This window comes from Apus apus, chromosome 1 (genome assembly GCF_020740795.1).
Source record: "Apus apus isolate bApuApu2 chromosome 1, bApuApu2.pri.cur, whole genome shotgun sequence".
Classification (NCBI taxonomy): domain Eukaryota; kingdom Metazoa; phylum Chordata; class Aves; order Apodiformes; family Apodidae; genus Apus; species Apus apus.
This window is the reverse complement of record NC_067282.1, coordinates 32,220,639-32,241,696: the sequence shown is the minus strand read 5'-3', so window position 1 is coordinate 32,241,696 and position 21,058 is coordinate 32,220,639. Positions and strand designations below refer to the sequence as shown.

Here is a 21,058-nt window from a genome sequence, read left to right as displayed (position 1 = left end):
CCGTTGATCTTTGAGGACATACACTTCTTGCTTACTTTCCAAATATCCCCTCTTGCTCTGTACTTTGTATGCAGTCCAACTCAATGGATGAACTTTTGTGACTGGCTTCATATAATATTGCATGTGACTGTGATAGAAGGGGAGTGCTGCTCAGGGTTTAAAAGGAGGGTTGAAAGACTGAAGGGTTTTCAAATCACCAGTGAATGGGAATCCTCAACAAACTGATGTTTTTGAGGGGTTTTATGGTAGTCTGTATTAGACCTGATACTGTTTGCCATTATTGTTAATGAATAAAGAAGTAAATGTAAAATGTTATGTAAAATGCTGCTGTCATAATAATAAAAAATGGTGATGTAGGGTGATAATATTCATTTACTTGGATTATTTGGGCAGCTCTGTCCATTCAGATGTGAATTAAAGCAGCCAAAACCAAGCAGTAAAACTAAGAAAAAGATCAAGAAGCTGTCAATTTAGTGATTGTAGGTGAGTATCTAAAGATGCAGTATTACAAAATTATGGAGCTAGCTACAAGCTGTTGCCAAATCCAGCAGTCTGACTTTTTCCTGTATGCTCCAACTGCTTCCTTGTGCAGCACTTGTTGACTCGTGGAGGGCTGGTTCAGGAAGCCAAAGTGACAGAAAAATAATCACTCTTTTGAAGGATTGATTGGCTGAACTGAACAACTGTGAGGTGAGAGGGGAAAGAGGAAGGGGAATAATAGAGGGAAGTGAACTGCCTTTGTTGATCCAGGCTACAGTTAGACTGACTTAGCATATTGTAATATTGTCCCTCAGGGCCATCTTATAGGTGAAAAGTAAAAAACATCTTTATTTCTGAGAAGCAGCAGGAATCTTCTCCATAGAGTGCTGGTTACTGAAAGATCAAGACTTACTGATGACCCTGTTTTTAAAAAGTTAGAAAATTAAAGGAACAATATGGAAATAAAAGAGGACTAGAGAAAATGCCATCTAGTGAAGGGCAGAGATTTTCTTTGTTTACTGTAAGTAGAAAAAACCTAGGTGACTCTAGCACAGTTTATTTAGATACTGTTTTTGGGAAGAGTGACAGAAAGATTGCTTAATGGGGAAAAATAAAGGAACAAGTAACGGCAGGAAGTTGAGCAGCAAATTCAGAGGATAAATCACTTTTTATCACTGACAGTTTTCTTCTAATAGCTGTTATAATTAGAAATGGTGAATTTTCTGTCTTCTAGTGCATCTAGATCAGGAATATCTGTCATCTGAAAGCTGTAAATTAGTCAGATGCACAGTATTTCAATCAAACAGTTTGAGGTTGAATGCAGACATCACTGCAGGAAATACAACAGCCTGTGCTGTCCAAGTTAAATTATTTAAAAGTCATGTCAGAATTAAGTTGTGGGAACCAAGGTGTAAAACAACTATGCCATTTCTTTTACTGTTGTTATGTCCCATTTTTCCTTTCTTTTCCAGAATAATATTTTTATTCTTAATTTTTATTTTATTCCTAATTTCTGCATCAGGCCCACAATTACAGATATGGACAGAAAACCTCTGGAGTTTTGGGGGTCTGCTCTTAGGTATGTTTTTGGCTGCATCTTGTCACATTCTTTCAGTGACAGTTATGTTAGGGTATCTACAGTTGTAAAGTTGGTTCTTTTTTTGGTCCAGGAGAGGAAGACATTTATTCTGAAGCAGCAGAATTGAGTTCAAGAGAAAGCTGGACAACTCATGTGCAAGAAACAAAACTCTTCTGGGGGGAGAGAGCAGTAAAGATGTATTGTGCAGCAATAACAATGGAGTGGAGAAAACTTTTTATAGAATATCTTACTCTTTATAAGGCAATCTGTTTATTCAAATTAAGTAGTGGGGTTATAAGCTGCTTGCCTTACAAAATTTAAATAAACATTAACCTGATGAAATTTCAAAATCTCTTTAAAAATGAACTTTTTTAAAACTACTTCTAATAGTGGCTTTTTAAGTGGAGCAACAGTAAGTGCAATATCTTTCCGGTGGATTTGCTTTATGTGTAAGGAGTTAATTTGATTTTTGACACTTCATAATTTCTTTGTTTGTCCTGCCAAGTTAGAAGAGCTACAAGAAGGTTAATTGATGTGTTTCCTGTCTTATATATATATGACTTTTTTTTTTAAGGGGTTTTGGGGTAATCTGTGTTTTGAAGTCCTAAAACCAATTCATGATGTGCCAAAAAGCTGTGCTACTTGTGGAATTTCAAATGTGTGCTGTATTAGAAGATATTTTTATGGAGGAAGTGGAGAGAAATTGGTGCTGTGTAGTTTCAGTTCTGTGGTATTGCAGTAGGGATAAGCAGGAAGACATGCTTAAACACTTAACCCTTGTTCCATGTGTCAATTCTGTGAAGCAGTTAAAAATGCTTTGCAGATTACAATGTTTTTTATTAGGGACTTCCAGTGTGTAATATGGATAAAAATTGAGGAAGGTTGGAAACAGAAATGGAGCTGCAGATAGAAGAAATACACTAAGAAACGTGTAGGATTTCATGCTACCTGCTGACTGTAGTATGTGCAAGGTCTAGTCTTGTTCCATTAATCCATTAGTTGTTATAATAGTTAGCTATTTTCAGCCCTGAAACTGGTTTTAATTGTCAGATGCATTACTTTGCGACATTTAATTTAGATATGCTGTCTTTTGAAACCCTTCTAACAAAAAGGAAATATTTTTGAAATTTCACGGTACTTGGAAAAGCTGCCTCTAAAAGTTCAAAGAGCATGTAAACAGTTAAATTTCATTAAATTAACTCATGCTCAGGGAAGGCCTGGAAGTAGTGGTTTTGGACTAGGTTCTTTTAACGTGAATGTTAAGTTCAGCCAGTTAAATGTTTTGGGATTTTCTTGTTTATTAAATTGATTCTTTAAAGAAGGAAAAGCTCTGGGAAAAGTAACAGTAAACCGTTTGGTGATCAATGTGACTTCAAAGCATTACTTGCTCAGGAAAAACTTAAGTATGTGGTGTAATGGGAAGGAAAATCATTAACATGTATTAAGCTCAGCTGCTTCATCTATTTTTATTTCTTAAAAAATCATGCTAGCCTACAAATGTCTCCCACAATTTTTATTTAGGCATTATATTTTACACAGTGAAATGTTGTATAGAGCTACTGCACATTGTCTGCAGACTTCTGCATTTTGTCTCTGAAATTCTTGCAATTTCCTTATTACTGGAGTAGCTTCTATGTATATTAGTGAATAGCATTTGATATGAAATAATTATTATAACTCTAGCAAGACTTTTCATTTCCTAAATACATTTTAGGGAGTTATCCCTAGAAAGGAATGATTTTGAGTGTCATCCTGTTTCAGTGCTGAAAGTTAGTATTGTTATATTCCAGCAATCTGCTATGAAACTTGGTTCAAAATTGTGAAGTACCCAAGTCCTTCAGAAGGAAAAGAATACCAAGATCTTTGCAAATTTTATTGGATTGTATGAGAGAAGGCAAGGATTCTTTTCAATTAGTTTGCCACAGTGATAGATGAGCGACATACAGAAATTATTTAAAACTGTTTTCTAACAGGATATCCTGAATTAATCTAATTTGATTGTGAATAATGTGAGTTTTACGTTTATAATACTTTACATTTAGAATATTTGGATGGTTATATAAATAGACCTGATGTATTCTGTAGCCTGAATCTTGTGTTCTGTAATACTGCATATGGTTGAGGTACAGGTAAATGTTAACTAACTAACCTATTGCTTTTTTCTCCCCCAGATTCCTCCTAATAAAATAGATTATGAATATAGTGAACTGATTTTATATCAAAATCAAGTTATGAGAGAGGCAGACCTATTTCAGGAGTCTTTAGAACATATAGAAACATATGAAAAGCAAATATGTGATAAATTAATAGTAGAAGAAATCAAAGGTAAGTAATACTTCTTCCCTCAGCCAATTTTGTTTAAACTGGTGCTACTGGGTTTCAGATATGATAAAGCAGTAAAATAAAGTGTTAAATCTTTAATTTATTTGAACCAATTACTATGGGGAAACTGGTAACACCAGATTTACAATTTGGTGCTTAAGTAACTTGCCCTACCAAAGTGAGTATGGGATGTAGGTTAACTTGGGTTGACACAGGAGCAAAGGACATCTCAGATTATTAAATTGGTCTGTACTAGAGTAGCTTTTTGTAAATCAGAGCTAGTGTAACCCAGTGCTAGTAAAATGAGGGAGAATCTCATGAAGAATACTATTTGTAATACAAACACTGATGTTTTGGGTTTTTTGTACCAGAGTGTCAAATTCTTGTTTTCTTTCTTAAGCTTTCTAATGCATTTACTTGTATTGCTCCACTTAAGTGAACAATGAAGTTGGAAGTTTTTATTTAAAAATAACCCACAGTTGTTTTGTGGATTTGAAGTACTAATACTGAGTTCTGGATATGCACAATTATGTGGTATAATAGCATGTATTCTTCAGCTGCTCCTTGCTTGCACAATTGTAGGGGGTTGACCCTGGCCAGCAGGTAAGCCCCACACAGCTGCTCACTTGCTTTCTCCAGCTGTCCTTGTCAGGACAGGAGAGAGAGTAGGAAGAGCAAAAGCAAAGAAAACTTAAGTGTTAAGGTAAAGATGGCTTAAGTGAAGGAAAGAGGAAGGAAAAAAGCCTCACAACCTAGATCCCTAGGTGACACAAAGGCAATCACTTCCCACCTTCCACAAGCAGGCTGATGCTCAGCTAATCTCCAAGCAATGGCCACCAGCCCAAACACTCCTTCCTCTCAATTTTTATTACTGAGCATGACACTAGATAGCATGAAATATCCCTTTGGCCGATTTGAGTCAGCTGTCCAAGTTGTGTCCATTCCCAGCATATGGTCCTGCTTTGTGGGGTGTCAGAGTGGGGGTAAAAAGGGAGCCTTGGTGCTCTACAAGTACTGCTTACCAGTAGTGAAAACATCTGTGTATTATCAATGCTTAGTCACAGACCCTGGAACACAGCACTGTAAGGGCTGCTGTGAAGAAAATTACTTCCATATAAGCCAGACCCTGTAGAACAATTTACCTAGTAGCAAATCAGTGTGATTTAACTAGTTAAAAACTGGTTAGTTGGTGTGAAAAATACAGGTGTAGTTAAGTAAACAGCCTGATAAGAAGCAACATTGTTACGAGTTGGGAGTCCTGGAAGGAAGAGTTGCTTGTTTCTTTGTTAATCCTAATAGCTATTCTGAACAGTCAGTTACAGATACTAAAATAATCTTTGTTTTCACAGATGCCGAGTGCTCCAAACTGTGTTGAGCTGTATGTGTGGTAGCTTCAAGTAGCACTTGTAATCCACAGTCTTTTTAAGTATCTATTATGGTTAAGCCAAATTTTACATATCTAGTTATGTAAACTTCATTCCCAAGGCATCAGTGTTTCCTGATGTAATTCACAGTTCTTTACTGTGTTGTTTTTAGGAGAGATGTTACTGAAGTTGGGAAGATTGAAAGAAGCTGGTGAGGTATACAAAGAGTTAATTGAGCGCAATGCAGAAAACTGGTGTTATTATGAAGGTTTGGAAAAGGCCCTACAACCCAGTAAGTTAAGATACACAGGTACATTAAAAGTACATATGATGTTGGATATACTTAAAACTCCTGTTTCATGTGTTACTGTTTTAAATTTAAAAGCTTTACATGACAGAAAATTGTATCTCCTAATCTTGAATATGATATAGTGGTGTTTATCCATTTGAAAAGTGTTTGGTGAAAAACATGTATGCATGAAAATACCAACAGCAAGTCTTTTCTCTTCTGGAGCTAAAGGTGGCATTTGCTAACGTGTTTACACAAAGAACATTTCCTTGCCACATGTGAATTTGGAAACCAAACTGTGATTCCTTCCTATCTAGTAGTTGATTGTCAGACTAATATTGTACACCGTGGCATAACATTGTCATTCTGAAACTTGTTTAGGTGGTACCTCTTTCTTCTACAGGCATGTAGATAAATACTCAAAGGTGTTTTTCAGCTGGCCTTTTTAAGATAGGTCATCTGAAAAAAAATACTTTTCTTTTTTTTAAGCTGACTCGTCTTTGGAGGAGAGGGTGGTACATTGTTTTTCCAGTGCTACTTCACATCACTGCTCTTCTGTCTTTCCAGGAAAATCACTATTGTTTTAAAATTACAATATTGCAACAGTACATACTGATAAGTGTTCTGCAGTGGTAACGTTCCCAAATGTTTACCTTTACACAGGCATGATTTCCTGATATTTGTGTTTGATAATTAGTGGAAGTTTTATGGAAGTTATTCTGATGACATCATAAATCATAAGCCCACAAAGATATAATTAGTAGATATTACAGCTGCATTATATTTCTCAACCAGCTGTCTTCTAGGAAGCTTTACAGTTGGGTTTCAAATGGTCTGGGAATATGGCTTGTGACTGGGAAATGAAAATGTGTTTATTAATTTATGCAGGGAGTAGTGTTGCCTTTTGAATGGTTTTCTTAATGTATCCACTTAGATGACAATCATGATTTGTCTCAGAAAATAAATTACTTAAGAACTTGATTATTCAGTTTGCTATAATTAATATAATGATGAAAATGTGTAGTTTCTAACAAAAAATGCAGTAGTTTATTTGACATAAAAATCCTTTATAGATTAAAACTGTACTAATTTATAAAACTAATAATGATACTTTATTTTTTAGGTGGTCTTAGGACTATTTCCTCCCCCATGGTAAGTTCTGGAGCTCCAACTTGTGAGTTCAATTAGGGGTTTTATATGCTTTAGTTCCAATCCAAACATGATTTTAGTATAACTCTTAGAACTCTATGTTTCTTGGAGCCACTGGGTAACATATTCCCCCCTCTTCCCCAACATCTGAGCTCAGTGACAAAATTTTTTTTCTTATTAAAGGAAAACAGATATGCTCATTAATACATGTTGTGTCATAATCTTGATCTGTACATTCTGTTTTATTTAAATTGCTTGATGAATGTAATAATATTTAAGTGAAATTGATCTTAATAATGTGAAAATGGCATTTCAAAGCAACAGATTAGTTTTATTTAAGTTCTAACCACATTGGAGCTCCAAAGCATATTATGGGGGAAAGGGGAGGAGTGGGAAGAAAATATTTAACAAAAATAAAGCTGCTTAAACATTAAGGTATAGAGTTCTGGTGCTCAGTATGTATGCTAGCAGTATTGTGCCCTGTTTTTGCTCCCACCAAAGGACCTGTAATAAAGGCATGCTTGTATAGTATACCTATTTGTATACCTGTTATTTAGAAACACAGCATATTTCTCTGAATGCTTTAAGTGTGTCTGAAACAGATGCATAGTGAAAACCAATGAATTGAAACTGTGAATATCAAACTACTATGTGCGTGGGTCTGCACAGCATGTAACTGAAAGAAGCCAAACTTTAGTACTGTATGATTGAATGTGCAGGGTAATTTTCTTGTTTACCTATTATCCCTACAGTGATGAATGCTGGTAGTTGCAGATTGTACATACAGTATGCCTTCCATACACAATTTTACAGGTTGATGTTTATGATTAACTGGAAAAATATATTGATATTTAAATTGTTCCAAACAAACTGTATAAAAAGTCTAGCTAAATTAATTCTCAACACTTAAAAACATTTAGAAGAATAGATGTTTATCTCTGTTACTTATATCTATTATATTTACTGATAATAGGCACTTTAGAAGAGAGGCTTCAGATTTATGAAGAAGTTAGTAAAAGACATCCCAGAGCAGTTTCACCTAGAAGATTACCTTTAAACTTTGTTTCAGGTAACAAGTTGCATATCTGTTCTGTAATAGTTTTTATTTTGTTTTTTCATAAGTTGCATCAGGCTGTTGAATGTGCGTTTAATACCTATTTGTACATATACACAAATCAGACATACATATTTCTCTCAGAATAAACAAAACTATTTATGTTTTAGGAGTTGATTGGAAAAGTTCGTGAGCTCTAATATGGTGGTATCAACCATGTAATGTTTGTGTAGATAAAACTTCAGTACAGAACGGTATATAGATGGAAGGATTTCTTGTACATAATTTTTTCTGCATCATGCAAGTTAAGAATCATAAGTTAGAAGGTTGAGGGTGTGATTCCAGGAACAATCATATAATTGGAAGTCATGTCCTACTCCTAAAAATTAGGACTAGGAGAGAGGTTAGAGGGTTCAGTTTATATCAGTCCTTCCTCTAAGCAGGATAATTTATATCTGCACTATTCCTAACACACACTCCATACCTTTAATACACTTAGAAACTGTTGTTAATTCACTTCTATATAAACACTGAAAGCAGGTGTAAATGATGCTTATAAGAATCACAATAGCATGGGACTGATTTTCCTAACAGTTCCTGTACCTGCTGATTTACCAGAAAACAACAGATCCTTTTTGTGACTGAATATGTGTAACATTTTGTTGCAGAATCATTAGAAGTTGGATCTACAAAATTAACTTTGTGCTGCTAATTTAATAAGAATAGGAACAAAAAGCAGGTCTGCAGTGTTACATAGCACAAAATACTTTATTTTTAATTCTTGCAGTGACTCTGGCCTTTCTAAGGTTTCACTGAAATACAGTGCACAGATGTCCTCAGTTCTGGAGGGAATATGTATATACTTAATAAAACAGGAAGCTGTGATCTTCCAAAGTAGAAGGAAGGAGACTAAATGAAATGGTAAATCCCATAAAAATCTACACTTCGTATGTAGCTGTCTAACTGCTGTAACTCCAGTAGGAAACTTTTGGAAGGAAATGTCAAGTACCTAAGTTAAATATCAAGTGCCATGAAATTGTTTAGCTGCAGATTCCCAACATAACTGCTCATGCTTTTAATTTTGTGAGGTTAGTTTTTAGTTTAGATCGTTTACTGAGCAATGCATATGTTGTATCTTTAAATGCTAGTCCACTTCACTGTTGTTGCTCAGGAGTCTAAATGTGCATACATGTTTCCTCTGCAAAATCACAATATTTTATACATGCTTCCTTAGAGATTTAGCCCTAAAGTTGTTAACATTTGTGCCTTTCTTAATCCCTGATTTTTCAGTTTCTTGGAAGATAAAAGGGCAACTTTAAGGCAGTTCAGCTAGATTTGAAGAACTAGGTGACAAGAAGTTGTTTTTCTCCTGTGATAAAACTGTTCATGGTAAAACACAGCAAACAAGGAAACAGCATGCAAAATGCTTTTTTGTATCTTTATTAATAGTGTGTTGACTTCATTTCACTGTATGTTTTACACTAGGTTACCTTACCATATCTGACAGTGTCGTTTCACAGCTAATATTCATTTAATTAGAAATATGTTTGGTAGTAAGGATTATTGTTCCTGCCGTAGCAATATTCTCAATGAAAGCAAAGTTCATTATTAGATCAGTCAAGAAAAGTCTCTCAGACCACTTTCTGCAGTGTTTCATAACAAATAAGAATTTTCCTGAATTAAAACTTGTTTCTGTTACTCCATTAAGCTTGTATCAGTCATGGATTTTGATCCTGTAGAAATTAATCTCCTAGGTTTATATCTATTTACTAAAGGATTCCTTTGTGTTTATAAGTATAGCAGATGAGGAATCCTGTTGGGAAAAGTTTAATAGTGGGAATATGAAGGTGTAAAAACAAACTTTTTTGCAGAAATGTATTTGCAGATTTGAAGAGGATAAACTTTTTGTTTAAATGAAGTTGCTCTTCCATTGTGATCACTGTCCAGTTATTTGCAACCAACACGGTTCAGATTTAGCTCCAAGTACTCTATAAAGTACAGGTTTGTATTAAGAGGGCAGCCCTTCCCACACCTGGGCATGCATCACATTTTAATAATACTGCATTTGCTACAGGTCAGCTCCACCATCTGGAAACCACCTTTATGGAAGAAGACTTAAAATTAATTTTCAGACTTACCGAGGTGGGGGAGTTAGGAGTCCGGCCATCCAGTTTAGATTTGTTTATGGTGCTGTAGATTCACTGTTTCTGTGGTCAGGTCTACTATATGCCTCAAACTAAATGTTGAGCTTGGCTTTGTCATAGGGGGTTGCCTAGCCCATAAGTTTTGCGTTTTTCAGTTTTCCTTTTAAAGCTGTTCTGCTTTCTATAAGCATGTGCTTACTGGAAACTAGAATCTTCCTTTCCTAAATTCTGAATTGCAATTCTTCCATCACGAATATAAATTACAGTAATTCAACAGACAAAATTGAGAAACTGAGATGAATTTTTGGTATATAGGGGAGTTTCTTGTAGTGCAAGAAAACTAGATAACTATATCTACCTGTAATAAAGCATGTGCTTATAGACTAGTTATGGATCCAAAATAGTAGGAGTTTGTATATGCAGCAGTTTGTTCTAGTACAGCAAGGGAGAAACATGAAATACTTTTAGTCTTAGTAACTGTTGATAACAGTAAATATAGAACAACAAAGAATTGGGGGAAATACATAAGAATTCATGTTATATACCAAGGAATAGTATCTTCATTTTCTGCATATCTATGGAATGCTGTTAATAAAATCTATTAATGCATTGCTACTGAATTGAAGTTTATTTCAGTAGTTTGTGTCTGTTATCACCATGTGAAGTGTGCTACTTCCTTGTCTAAAGACTTAAGGAAGTCCACAGCAGAGTAGACACTGAAGTGCAGCAACTTCACACTTATGCAAAGCAAACAGAGAATAAAAAAATTTAAAAGAAAAACACAAACCAAATTGAAACAACTGAAAACAGCCACATGAAAGAACATGAAAGTCAGCTATTTGCTCTTTGAAGTCCTGATATTTTTTTTTTGCAACTGCATTTCTCTGAAAGGTGGCATATTGTGATTTTTACCGAAGAACAGATTTAAATTAGATTTTTAGCTCTATGCAAGTATATTTTGATAAAGATGATTCTGATATGGTGCTTATCCTTCTGAAACCCAGTCTTCTATTCTGTTTCTGATTCCAGAAACAATCATATTATCATCGGAAGTCATGTCCTACTCCTAAAAAATAGAACTAGAAGAGAGGTAGAGGGTTCATTTCATCCATCCTTCTTCCTCAAAGCAGGATAATTTATATCTGCACTATTCCTAGTACACATTTGTCTAACTTAATCATTAAAACTTCTAATGATGGAGCTTTTACAAGATCTCCAAGGTAATCCATTCAAGTGCCTAGTTATTCTTAACATTATCATTTTTTCTGCTGTTTGTTTAAATAGCCCTTGCTACATTCTCTGTAGCCAGCCTGTAGTACTTTCTCTTTTTAATATTTTTTATAGGTTTGAGGTCTGTTACCAACCCTTGATCAGCAATCTCTTAAGCAGTAGCAACTTAAGCATTTTACTTATTTTTAATCCAGAGCATATTAGCATCTTATTCTTTAATAACAGGAAATTTCAAACCCCTTAATTACAATCTCTAAGTTACTCTGTTATCCAGATTTGCACAACAATTATCACTTATAGTATTACAACACTTGCAATCACTGACATATAACCAAATACACTTTTGTTTCTAGGTGAAAAGTTTAGAGAACTAATGGATAAGTTCCTGAGGGTTAACTTCAGTAAAGGCTGTCCACCCTTGTTTACCACTTTGAAATCTTTATATTACAATCCAGAAAAGGTAAAATTTAGTATTTACTTGGTTTTAATGAAGTCTTCTATATTGAATTTCTAATAGATTATCTAATTGTTTTTATAGATTTTCCTGTAACTTACCAATACTTACTGAACGCTTTTCTCCTTCCTGTGCTATTTTGTCATATGTGAATGATCAGCTGATGATACTTAATGTGTATGAAACTCAACTTCTGTAGACAGTTGATGTCAAAATGCTTAGTCACATTGGTGCAGAATGCACTGAAGTTTTTGAAAAATCAAAGAAACAAGTAACTTCATTTTTGTGTCTGTTGAGTGGAAATGTCGGGATTCTTTCAGCTTATGGTTTATGATGTCACCAGAAGTCATGATTTTAAAATCACATAGATGGCTATTGTTCTATGTACATTTCTGAATTACATGAATACATTAGTATTTACCACAAAGGCCTGTTTCCCATTTCAGGCTTTGGCTAAAACTTTAGTGTTCAAGTTTTGCACTTCTGAACTCTCACAGTTTTAGCAAAACTGTCACATTAGAACTGCTATTTCAAATATAGCTCTTCATTCCAAGCATGTCAGTAAGTTATAGTAAAAATAAATTTTCAAACTAAAGCATGTTATTAAAATGTGTAGAAAATAAAATAAATGTCAGTGTATTCACGTGTTGCTGTCTTTGCTACAAGCAATGAAAACTCTGAATATCTCATCCATTTGTAACTTGGTAAGAAGAGTTTTTGTAGCTGGAAAAACCCTAAATAGACAATGCAGCTGTTAAGCAGCAGTGAATATTCCTTTAGGCTAAAAATATTGTTCTTTCTAAGAGTCTCTTTGCTAGTTGTCCTAACATTAAGTTCTCAGTACACTTCTTTTTGGAGAATGTGCTCTGTACTGTGTCTCCATGGTTGACATGATTTTTAGTAAATTCTGATTTTGTGTATAAGCTCTTCTGCAATGCTTATTGCTAATGTATACTTTTCAGTATAAACTTTTGAAAATTGATTGCAAATTTTAAAAATCATGATGCCCTGACTGTACAGAGGTACAGTCTGTGCTGTGCAAGTTTCACCTCTGCTATTTGATGTATGAAAATCTAGAGTTTTAAGGATACAAAAACTTAGCACTTAATTATTTTTGATGTGATGGGTATAAAAGATGAGAACCATGTTTTAGTGCACCCTTATCCAAAAAGGTGCCTTGCTGCTGGTTGTTTTTGTTGTACCAAATCAGTGCTGCTCAGAACTGCCAGCTTAATCATGAAAAGTAGATAAAAGTAAAATTAAGAGCCTCACAATTTCCAAATGTACTTGGATTTATTTACAGCTAACATCTGCAAAAGCATTTTCTTTTTCTTTCTTGTTCTACTCTTCCTAAGAAGGTCTCTTTCATGTTTTGCTTGATTGAGTTTTCATGTAGCTATAGTATAACAGAAAGATCTTTGAAACTAAGAGAAACTTTAATTTTGGTCTCTGACAGTGAATTTTAGAATTGCTGAAATTTAGGGATTAGAGGGGAGCAAGGTGTGGCAAACTAATGTGTGCTACACCTTTCAGCAAAATGTACTTTTGTATTTAACTTGTCTGATTCAGTGCTTAATATCAGCTTCTCACATGAATAAGAATTATAGTCAAGATCATGTTATGCATAATAGAAAAAAAAATAGGAAATTATTGCATTCTCTACAAGCTGGGAATGAACAGTTCCTTGTTTATTTCTGTGGAAACTGGTATAATTTGGTGTGGTCAACTGGAGTTGAATTTGGAAGTAGCATAGATAAGAGGATTTTATGAAAGAGTTGGTATTTAAGCCTAGAAAATGCCTTTCTGGAACTCTTAGTCCAGGATCTTCCATAAGCCACAGCTTTGGGAAAAAAAAGGTGAAATAAGCAATATCTATGTTAATATTTGCATGTACTTAGACAAAAAGTAGTGCTGCAATATTTTTACATAGGAAACGAAAACGTAAATTAATTTAATACCTGCAATGATACAGAGGACTAATGGGGAAGGTGGTGGTGAATATGGAGCTTTACTTGCTCAGCAAAGATGAGGACTAACATATGTCTTAACATTTTGGTGTTAAGAACATCTTTTATACCAGAGTCCAAGATGTAAAGAGTAGCTGATTCTAGAGGAAATTTCTCCCCTGTGTTTGGAGAGGGCAAACAAAAAGTGGTTGTATAGGAGGCAAATGTTTGTCACGTGTTGAGGAAAGTGTTTGTTAACTAATTGCTGGAAGTTGATACTTCATAGTAGTGCTTTAAATAAAAATAACTGGTATATTTTGATCTAAAACCAGATTCTAACAGTTAGAAGCTTAGACATCTACCTTCAGGTACACAGAGCTGCAAAGCTCTAGGATTTGCCCTGATCAAACTGAAGACCTTTCAGGGAGGTTTTAGAAACTCTTCGGTATTTACACTGCATACAAAGACTCCAAATACTAAGGTTGTAGGCTGGAGTTACACTTTGTGTTCCAATACAGACATTGATGCATTTGGATGCTCTTGCTGTACTTGTGGAAATAACGTCAGAAAATAAGGTCGGAAAAATTCTGATTTTTGGTCCTGTAAACACAGAGGAGTATTTAGCAGTGTTTTATGGTCACAGTATGTTAGCATTGACCTGATGAAAGATCTTGTAAGCTAATGAGGACTTCAAAATGTTAATTGCTCAACAAATGAGTAATCAAACCAACTGAGAGTACACTGGAATAATTCTTAGTTTACAAGTTGGCCAAATGTTACATTTAGCTTTCTTCTTTAAGTTGCACTGAGTTTTGTTCTTAGAACGGTTTGACAGAATTCCTCTCTGGTACTGTTTGTACATGTTACACCAAGTTGTCTTAGGGAGAGTAGAAGTGTGTCCAATATTTGACTGAATTTCTTGTTTTGTTGTTTGAAATCTTACCTGAGACCTCACTGGAGATCAATAAGCTGTGTCTAAATAAAGGACTGCAGACAGAGCGTGTAGTCTTATTGCAGTTTTAATGCTTCCAGGAATAGGAGAAAAACCATAGAATTATCTTTGCATAACTTATCATAAAGGCTATATTGTTCTCCTCTATATTCCTGCTTCCAGGTTACAATTTTCAGCGTACTTGATTAATCAGAGTATAGTTCGTCTATCCTGACAAAATAAAAAATTAGGCATGACTGCAACTGACAATACAATAAAAAGATGTCTGAAGTAGTAATCTTTAGCTCTGTTTTCTTGGTTCTTTTTTTTTGTGTAGGTGAATTAATGTAGGCAGGTGTGTGTTCTGATTTCAGACACTTTCATTTTGGTTGTTTGTCTCCCAAATTATCTGGAACATGTTTTTAACAGTCAAAGAATGACTTTAATTTCCAGATTCAGGCATGTGAATTTAGGTCAGTTGGCACAGAGAACTGTTCCGCTAACTATCATATGTGGTTTCCTACACAGGATGAGTTGTACAGTTACCAAGGCTGCTTTTGTGCTAGAAAAAAAATTGATGTATGTTTTGATTGTGGAGAGAGCACAGGCACCTGTATTATGGTTATCTATGTAGAGAAGTCTGAACCTGAAGGTATCTACTGTGTCTCCCATCTGTTTTGCTGGGCTGTGTTTAGAACTGTTTATACTTGTTTCTGAAGTGCCTCTTGTATGAGGTATTTCATATCTGTGAAACTGTAATATTGAGCGAATTTTAGCAGTTGCTTCTAGAAAGAACTAAAGAAAAAGACTGAAGTACAAACTCGGTGAACACGGTGTCACTTTTTCAGCTACCTAGTTGGAATTTGTATACATACTTGTGCAAATACTAAGTGGAGAAAGGTGTGGAGTACAATTGCAGTGTGCTGAGGTGGTCAAGGAGGCCAGTAGCATCCTGGTCTGTATCAAAAACAATGTGTCCAGCAGGAGGAGGGAAGGGATTGTGCCCCTGTGCTTGGCCCTGGTGAGGCAACAGCTTGAGTTCTGTGTTCAGTTCTGGGCACCACAGTATAAGAAAGACATCGAGGTCCTGGAGCATGTCCAGAGAAGAGCAACGAGGCTGGTGAGAGGTTTGGAGGGCATGTTGTATGAGGAGAGGCTGAGGGAACTGGGATTACTTAGTCTGAAGAAGTGAAGGCTCAGGGGAGATCTTCTTGCTCCCTACAACTACCTGAAGGGACATTGTAGGGAGGCTGGGGTTGCTCTCTTCTCCCAGGAGGTGTTTAAGAAGTGTTTAGATGTGGTGCTTCAGGATATAGTTGGTTGTGGTAGTCAAATTACGGATGGGCTTGGTGATGTTGAAGGTCTTTTCCAAGCTCTAATTCTATGATTCTTCACTGAAGAATATGCTTTACTTTGGTTAAGGAAGAATGATGTTTGTAGTTTTCCTTCACACTTAGAGCTGTTTGTTTAAAACATTTGGGTAAAGTCACAGCAGAGTGCCTGAAGTGGGAAAGACAGTACAATAATGCAAAGCTATTTGTTTTGTGGGTAAAAAACCAAACAAACAATTGTTTTTTAACTTAAGATGGTTAGTGCTGGAAGAGACTTTTTTTGAGTAACCAAAAGTGTAAGGATTTGAAACCTGTTCAGTAAAGAAAGATTACATGTAGCTGCTTTGCTCTTTTTGGCATTCAGAAAGGTAAAAATCTTTCCTAAGAAGTCTCTAATGAGTTACAGTATGCTTCATATTATATTATGAAATCAGCTTTCCCTGAAATTCTGAAGCAGAAAAAAATCCTTTGTTTGCCTTGTGTTCACTTTGCAATGTGCAGAGTTTTATGTTTGACTGCACTACTGAATTGAAAAGGAAAGTGTTCAAGATTTGCAAACTGCTTGAGACTTGAGAAGGTGACAGAGATGGTATGGTGAAACTTGGGATAAGCAGGTTAGCTGGATGTTTCATCATTTAGTCAGCAATACTGTTTGTTACCTTCCAGAAGTGAGTTGTTAACCCACTGAGATTTGAGATAATTCTTGATTCCCCCACATTGGACAGTTTTAAATCTCAGCTTGACAGGGTGCTGAACTATCTCAGACTATAGTAGTACCTAGAAAAGTTGGACCAGGTGATCATTCAAGTCATTCCAACCTGGGATACTTTAATTGTTTAAGAGTTACTTAGGGCAGACTTTAAGGTATCTCTGGGAGTTGATGGGGAGAGGGAGAGAGTGTTAAGTTTGCTTTGCTCTAAATTACTGTACACACTTCTGTAAAAAGATTCAATTGCAGATTATATGGTCCTTCACTGCTTGCAAAGTGACTTCTCCCTAGTTTTAGAAGGGAGTTATCCAACAAATTGCTTAATTCTTCAAAGCTCTTCAAATGAGGTTGTGATTCTAAAGGTTTTCTGCTGTTATGCTAGTCTGGTAAGTAGCATGTGAACTGTCCTTTGACTGTTTCTTCCTCTTTGTCAAGCCACCTAGACTGGAGGAGGTACAACTAGTAGACTGAAGGGTGAGAAACTAAGAAATAGAGCTAATAATTGTCTTTTGCCCAGAAACTGTACTGCCATTTAAACTGGATCAAATGTATTGTGCTGTGGATAGAGCTTTTATTATCAAAATGCTGTACCATTTAAAAAAGTTACAGCAGCTGTTCAGTATCCTGATTGCACTTACATACCATGCTGTAGCGTAAAATCACTTCTAATACTGCAATAAGAAGAAAATAACAGAGGGCATTGAATTGCAGGAGGAAATATTGGACAAAGGCCAACTGAAAATGAAATGTTAGTTTTATTATTTCCTTTAATATTGGCAATGGGTTTTTCTGTAGGTAATGTGGATGAGTAGGGAATATGTTATGCAAAAGGTTATTTCTCAAGTGATAATTGTTACTCTGCTCCCTGTTTGCAGATACGCAAGGCAAGCACTAACAATTTCCTAACTTGCTACATTGGTACAGAGTCAGATTCTGTCTTTCCAAGTAATAAAAAGATTAGAGGGTAAGAGAGACTGTATTTTCCAGATTGCCTCATTCAAACCAAGTTTGTAATATTTCAGACTATACTCAGTATATCATTGCTGTTACTCATAGATCACTTTTTACATCTGAGATTTGATGGTAAAAGTAGCAAGTTGGGTGTACCAAGGCAATAGAGCATGTACTCAGCTTCTGTGATTTTTGAGCACCTATGGTTGTCGCTTTCATTGGTTTTTTTAAGTACATACATCACAGTAGAGGATCAGGTTATAGAACTTCTAAACAGGTGGATGTACACATGCCTGTTGAACCTGATGGAGTGCATCCACAGCTGCTGGGGGAGCTGAAGTTCAATTACCCTGCTTTGCCACTCAGTCTTTGAAAGATCATTGCAATGAATGGAGTTTCCTGAGGACTGGAAGAAAGCAAATGTCACACCGCTTTTCAAGGAGTACAAAAAGGAGGATCAGAGGAGCTATGGGCCAGTCAGCTTATTCTCAGTCCTTGTGAAACTGATGAAGCTAATACTCCTGGAAACCATTACCAAACACACAAAGCGTGGCTGGGAGTAGGAATTATGAATTTATAGTTATGCCTGACTAACTTGATAGACTTATATGACAAAATTACTACCTCCGTGGACCAGGGGAGAGTAGTTGATACTGTTTATCTTTACTTTAGCAAGGCTTTTGGCACTGTCCTGTAGCACTCAGAGGCAAACTGTCAAAGTACAGCTTAGGTACTAGACAGATGGAATGAAAACTGTCTGAACTGCCAGGCTCAGTGTTGTGATTAGCAGCGTGAAGTCCAACTAGTGTCCCCAGGCAGTTAATACTGGGGCAAATAGTATGTTACATCTTCATTCATTACTTGGTTGATAGGGCAGAGTGTACCCCTCAGGAAGCTTGCAAGATGATACCAAGCTGGGAGGAGTGGCTGATGCACTGGAGGATCATGCTCATTCAGAAGGACCTTAAAAGGCTGGAGAGATGGGCTGAAAGGATGTTTAACAAAGGAAAACACTGGGTTCTGCACCTTAGGAGGAATCACTCCGTACTCTAGTATAGGCTGGGGATTGATCAGCTGGAAAGCAGCTTTGCAGAAAAGGACCAGGAGGTTCTGGCAGACAGCAAACTGAACATGAGCCAGCAATGTGCCCTGCTGCAAAGAATCATAGAATGGTTAAGGTTGGAAGGGACCTTCAAAGGTCAACAGCACCTTAGTCTGCATTAGTAAAAGCACCACCAGGAGGCTGAGGGAGTTGATCCCTCTCTTTTCCTCAGCCCTGGTGAGACATCTGGAGTGCTGGTCTAGTTGTGGGCTCCCCTGTACAAGAGCCACACACATACTGGAAAGAGTCCAGAGAGAGGACATGAAATTGAGAAAGAGACAAGAGTGTCTGACATATGAGGAGAGGCTGAGAACTAGGACTGTTTAGCCTAGAGAATTGAAGACTCAGGTGGGATATTGCATGCACAAATATCTGAAGGGAGAGTCAAAAAAGACAACCTTATATTTTTCAGTAGTGCCCAGTGAATGGACAAGGTGGTATGAGCACATATACAAGAGAATGTTTGAGCAAAAGAAAAGATACTTTTATCATGGGGGTTGTCGAGCACGGGAACAGGTTGTTAGAAACATCTTGGAGTCATCCTTGGAGATACTCATGGACATGTCTGGTCACATTTTGACTAACGTGCTTCAGCAGGTCATGTTTTTCAAAGGAGCATCAAACTAGGCAGTCTTTAAAGAGATCTTTTCCAACCTTAGTACCATCTTCCTGGGTTTCACCTTCAAGTTTAGGTTCAGCTTGCAGCCATTGACTTGCTAGTCAGCAAGCTAGTCTGTAACTGATGATTCAGTACAGGGACATATGCTTTTTACTGAAGTCTGTCAACACTAAGATCCTATAGCAGACAGTGCAGAAAGGCACAACAGACAGATGTACCTGTATATAGAAATATTAAGATTCCTAATGTGGATACTGGCATTTGGAATCTTTATTTCTGATTTTTATATCTGTTTACTTGCATAGTTCTCCTATTAAGTTCCTAGAATTTCTTATGTTTCCCTTCTCAGACCATTCACAAGGGGAAAAACAGACATTTGTCACAGAATCTGCCTTTTAGAATAGCTTAGAACACAGGTGAGTGACTGCAGACTTGAATTAGCATTAGGTTAAAGCTGAGTACATGCATGGTTCACCAGATGTCAAGTGAAGCATCTGTAACTGCTGCTTCAGGGTAGGTGCTTTCCAAACGAGTGGATTGTTTATTCAAGAGTGAAATGGGGTTAGGCTGAGGATGCTATATATATGTGTATATATATATAGGGATCTAATAGTTGTTTCAGAAAAGTCCTCAATCCAACATTCTTGGTATCAGAGCTCTCAGAGTGGCACATACGGCATCCCTTTTTATTTCTGTGATGTTCCACAGTGCAAATTCTAATAGATATTGTAGTGTGCATTTGGTGTTTTGTCAGTGCTTGTCTACTCGTAGTTTCAAGTAGAGAGAGAGAGCTGTATAAAGAGTATTGTAAACTTGTTAAAAATCAGTAATTTTTCTAAGCTGTTGGGGTAGTTGTTCACTGAAATTGGATTTGCCTTTTTCTACTTGGTGAAGGAAAAGTGGAGGACATGACACTGGTAAAGTTCTAGTGAAGTTGTGATTGCATCCTGGTTACTTCTCAGGTCAGTTGGCTCACATTCACCTAGAGTTCACCTGCTGATGGTGACAGTTTGGTCCAGCAAACCTGCTGGTGTTTGAAATGTTATGCAGCAGGGACTATTGGTGTGATGCTGTCTTGGAGTCAGAGCCTGCTGTGCTCATGCTCTGACTTCCTGTGTTAACATAAAACTGTTGGGAGTGTTGTCAGGGGAGCTGTTTGTTGTCTTTAATGTTTGAGAAATCCATATGCTGGGCTTTCAATGGCTGAATGAGTTTCTGTTTTGGAGATCAATGCTTTGATTTTAAGTGACTTTTCCTTATGCTCACTATCCCAAGTACCTAAAGTCTTCCTGTACTCTGTAGTGACAATTGCAATGGCCTATATTCAAAGAGAAAAGGCCTTTTTCCCTAAAATAGACTGTTCTATGAGAGGTGATAACTGAGCTGTTGTCTTCATCTTGGAGTCTTCATTTCTGTAAGTTGTGTGCTGGCAGATTGTGGTCTTTCTATGCTCTGTATCTTGAAGGTGAGAAGAACAGGCACAGAGTTTTTATCACTCCAGCAGATGCTGCGGCTCAGGGAATTGATCTGTATGTATATGTCAAGCAATGCAAAATGGATTATTTAAGGGCCATGACTCGTGGACAAAGTGGTACACATTCCCAACTGTCTATTCCACCCTTGTCCTTCAGTTGCCACTTGTGTTGAAGAAACAGCACAGTGTTTGAATATCAGTTTCTGAATCCGTATGGCTTTAAATTTGCACTCTGTTTTCCTCTATTATGTTGTGTGGTTTAGATAAAAGTGCAGTTGTTTAACAAACCATTTCTGCAGTGGTAATATATAAAAGATGGTTGAATTAAACCTGAAAATAATAACCACTGGCTGTCCTCATTTGAAAAATCCACTTTAGTAATTTAGAAAAAACATGTGCTACAAGAGGTGCTTCTGTGCAATGGGACCAGT

At 36.4% G+C, this 21,058-nt stretch overlaps 1 protein-coding gene across 4 annotated transcripts in view; it reads left to right on the top strand.

Moving 5' to 3' along the window:
- NAA16 (N-alpha-acetyltransferase 16, NatA auxiliary subunit) overlaps positions 1–21,058 on the top strand; it is a 68,693-nt gene that overhangs the window by 21,283 nt on the left and 26,352 nt on the right. For 3 of the 4 annotated variants that reach the window (XM_051644126.1, XM_051644127.1, XM_051644128.1), the window contains exons 6-9: positions 3,730–3,883; positions 5,417–5,536; positions 7,656–7,751; positions 11,464–11,570. In XM_051644126.1, coding sequence (XP_051500086.1) covers positions 3,730–3,883; positions 5,417–5,536; positions 7,656–7,751; positions 11,464–11,570 — 477 coding nt within the window. The remainder of the gene's footprint in view (positions 1–3,729; positions 3,884–5,416; positions 5,537–7,655; positions 7,752–11,463; positions 11,571–21,058) is intronic. The other variant, XM_051644129.1, reaches the window with a different exon arrangement.